We start from the raw sequence: 1,275 nt of genomic DNA, 5'->3' as shown, positions 1-1,275 counted from the left end.
GGCCGCGATTGGTCCACCTCGGATAAGGGAGCGGCGCGATTGGTCGGCTCTGTTTACCAGCTGGTACCCCAGCGCGCTCGAGGATCGTAGAAGAGAGGGGGGAACAGAACGGAGAGACAAGCGGCGCCATTATTGTAAGGGGTTACATTTAGCTGGCCGTGGGTTGTAGTACGCGGCGTTCGGGATAGGGGGCTATAGTACCTTCATGCATGGCCCATAAAGGATTCGTCGACTATCCGAGAAGTACGCAAGAAACGGCTTCTAACACCTGACAGGGGCCACGCTCTTCTCTTCTCTTCTCTCTCCTCGTGCCGTCGCCTCGATCGCCGTCGCAGCCCAATTTCCTCACTGGGACCGCTGTGTTGGATCAGCTGGGTGGGCCCGACCGACGAAAGACCCGCTGCTTTATTGTCGCTCGTCGTCCCGATGTGGAAGGAATCGTAATTACCATAAAGGAATCGTAACGTCAACCCGAAAACCATACCTGGACAGTGGATCCTTTTCGGCCCGGTGTGTGATCGACTGCACGATCGTTCAAAAGGACACGCGACGGAGGGAAACGAATGATCTGGAAACGTTCCGGTGTGCCGTCTGCCGTCGCGAGCTATCCGGTAATCGCGATCATCCGCCTACTAGCGATATCCATTCTTGTTCGCTCGCGTCCGCTATCGTTTCTGTGATAATGTGTAAAGTTGCGTAAGTGACGATCAAAGTGGGGGTCAAAGGTAACGGATAAACAAGGGAAAGTAGAAAGACAGGCAGAGGAGGAGAAGGAGGAGGTGGAGGAGGTGGAGGAGGAGGAGGAGGAGAAGAAGAACTATTACGACGACGATTGAGTACGAAAAGTGAGAAAGAAACGACGGGACATAAAGAGAAAACGAATAATCGAACAATAATCGTGTACGTGCGTTGAGTGCAAACAAAATTTGGATCGATCCAAGATCGACAAATTATATTATTTAGTGATATAAGAACGGTGATCGGCGTGGAAGAGTGTGCGTGAAGATGAAGCAGCCGCTGGCAGATTTGCCGGCACGGTGTCGGTGTTGAGACACTGGACCCGGTCTCTGTGTCCGGGCGTGTCTTCGGCATCGAGTCCGAAATCGGCACCGGCTACAGCCGATATGAGTTCGAAATTCATAATCGATAGTATGCTACCTAAGTACCACCAACAGTTCCATCATCAACAGTTGTTCTCGAGCGCGAACCCCGGCACGATCCAGGCGTGTACGACAAGTCCGGCCACCGCAAGTTTAGAATCGAGTTTATCCGCGG

The 1,275-nt window shown here is 52.7% G+C and overlaps 1 protein-coding gene across 1 annotated transcript in view; it reads left to right on the top strand.

Annotated features, from left to right (window-relative positions):
* The first annotated feature begins 6 nt into the window (after positions 1-6).
* The window catches only part of LOC100743164 (homeobox protein abdominal-A homolog), a 41,048-nt gene continuing 39,779 nt past the window's right edge, over positions 7-1,275 (top strand). The window contains 1 exon segment of the mRNA XM_012392694.3: positions 7-1,275. This exon segment is cut by the window's right edge and continues 17 nt beyond it. Coding sequence (XP_012248117.1) covers positions 1,125-1,275 — 151 coding nt within the window. The 5' untranslated portion in view covers positions 7-1,124.

Source organism: Bombus impatiens, unplaced genomic scaffold (genome assembly GCF_000188095.3).
Source record: "Bombus impatiens unplaced genomic scaffold, BIMP_2.2 scf_1506, whole genome shotgun sequence".
NCBI classification, from domain to species: domain Eukaryota; kingdom Metazoa; phylum Arthropoda; class Insecta; order Hymenoptera; family Apidae; genus Bombus; species Bombus impatiens.
The sequence above is the reverse complement of the archived record's forward strand: the minus strand, read 5'-3'. Positions and strand labels throughout refer to the sequence as shown.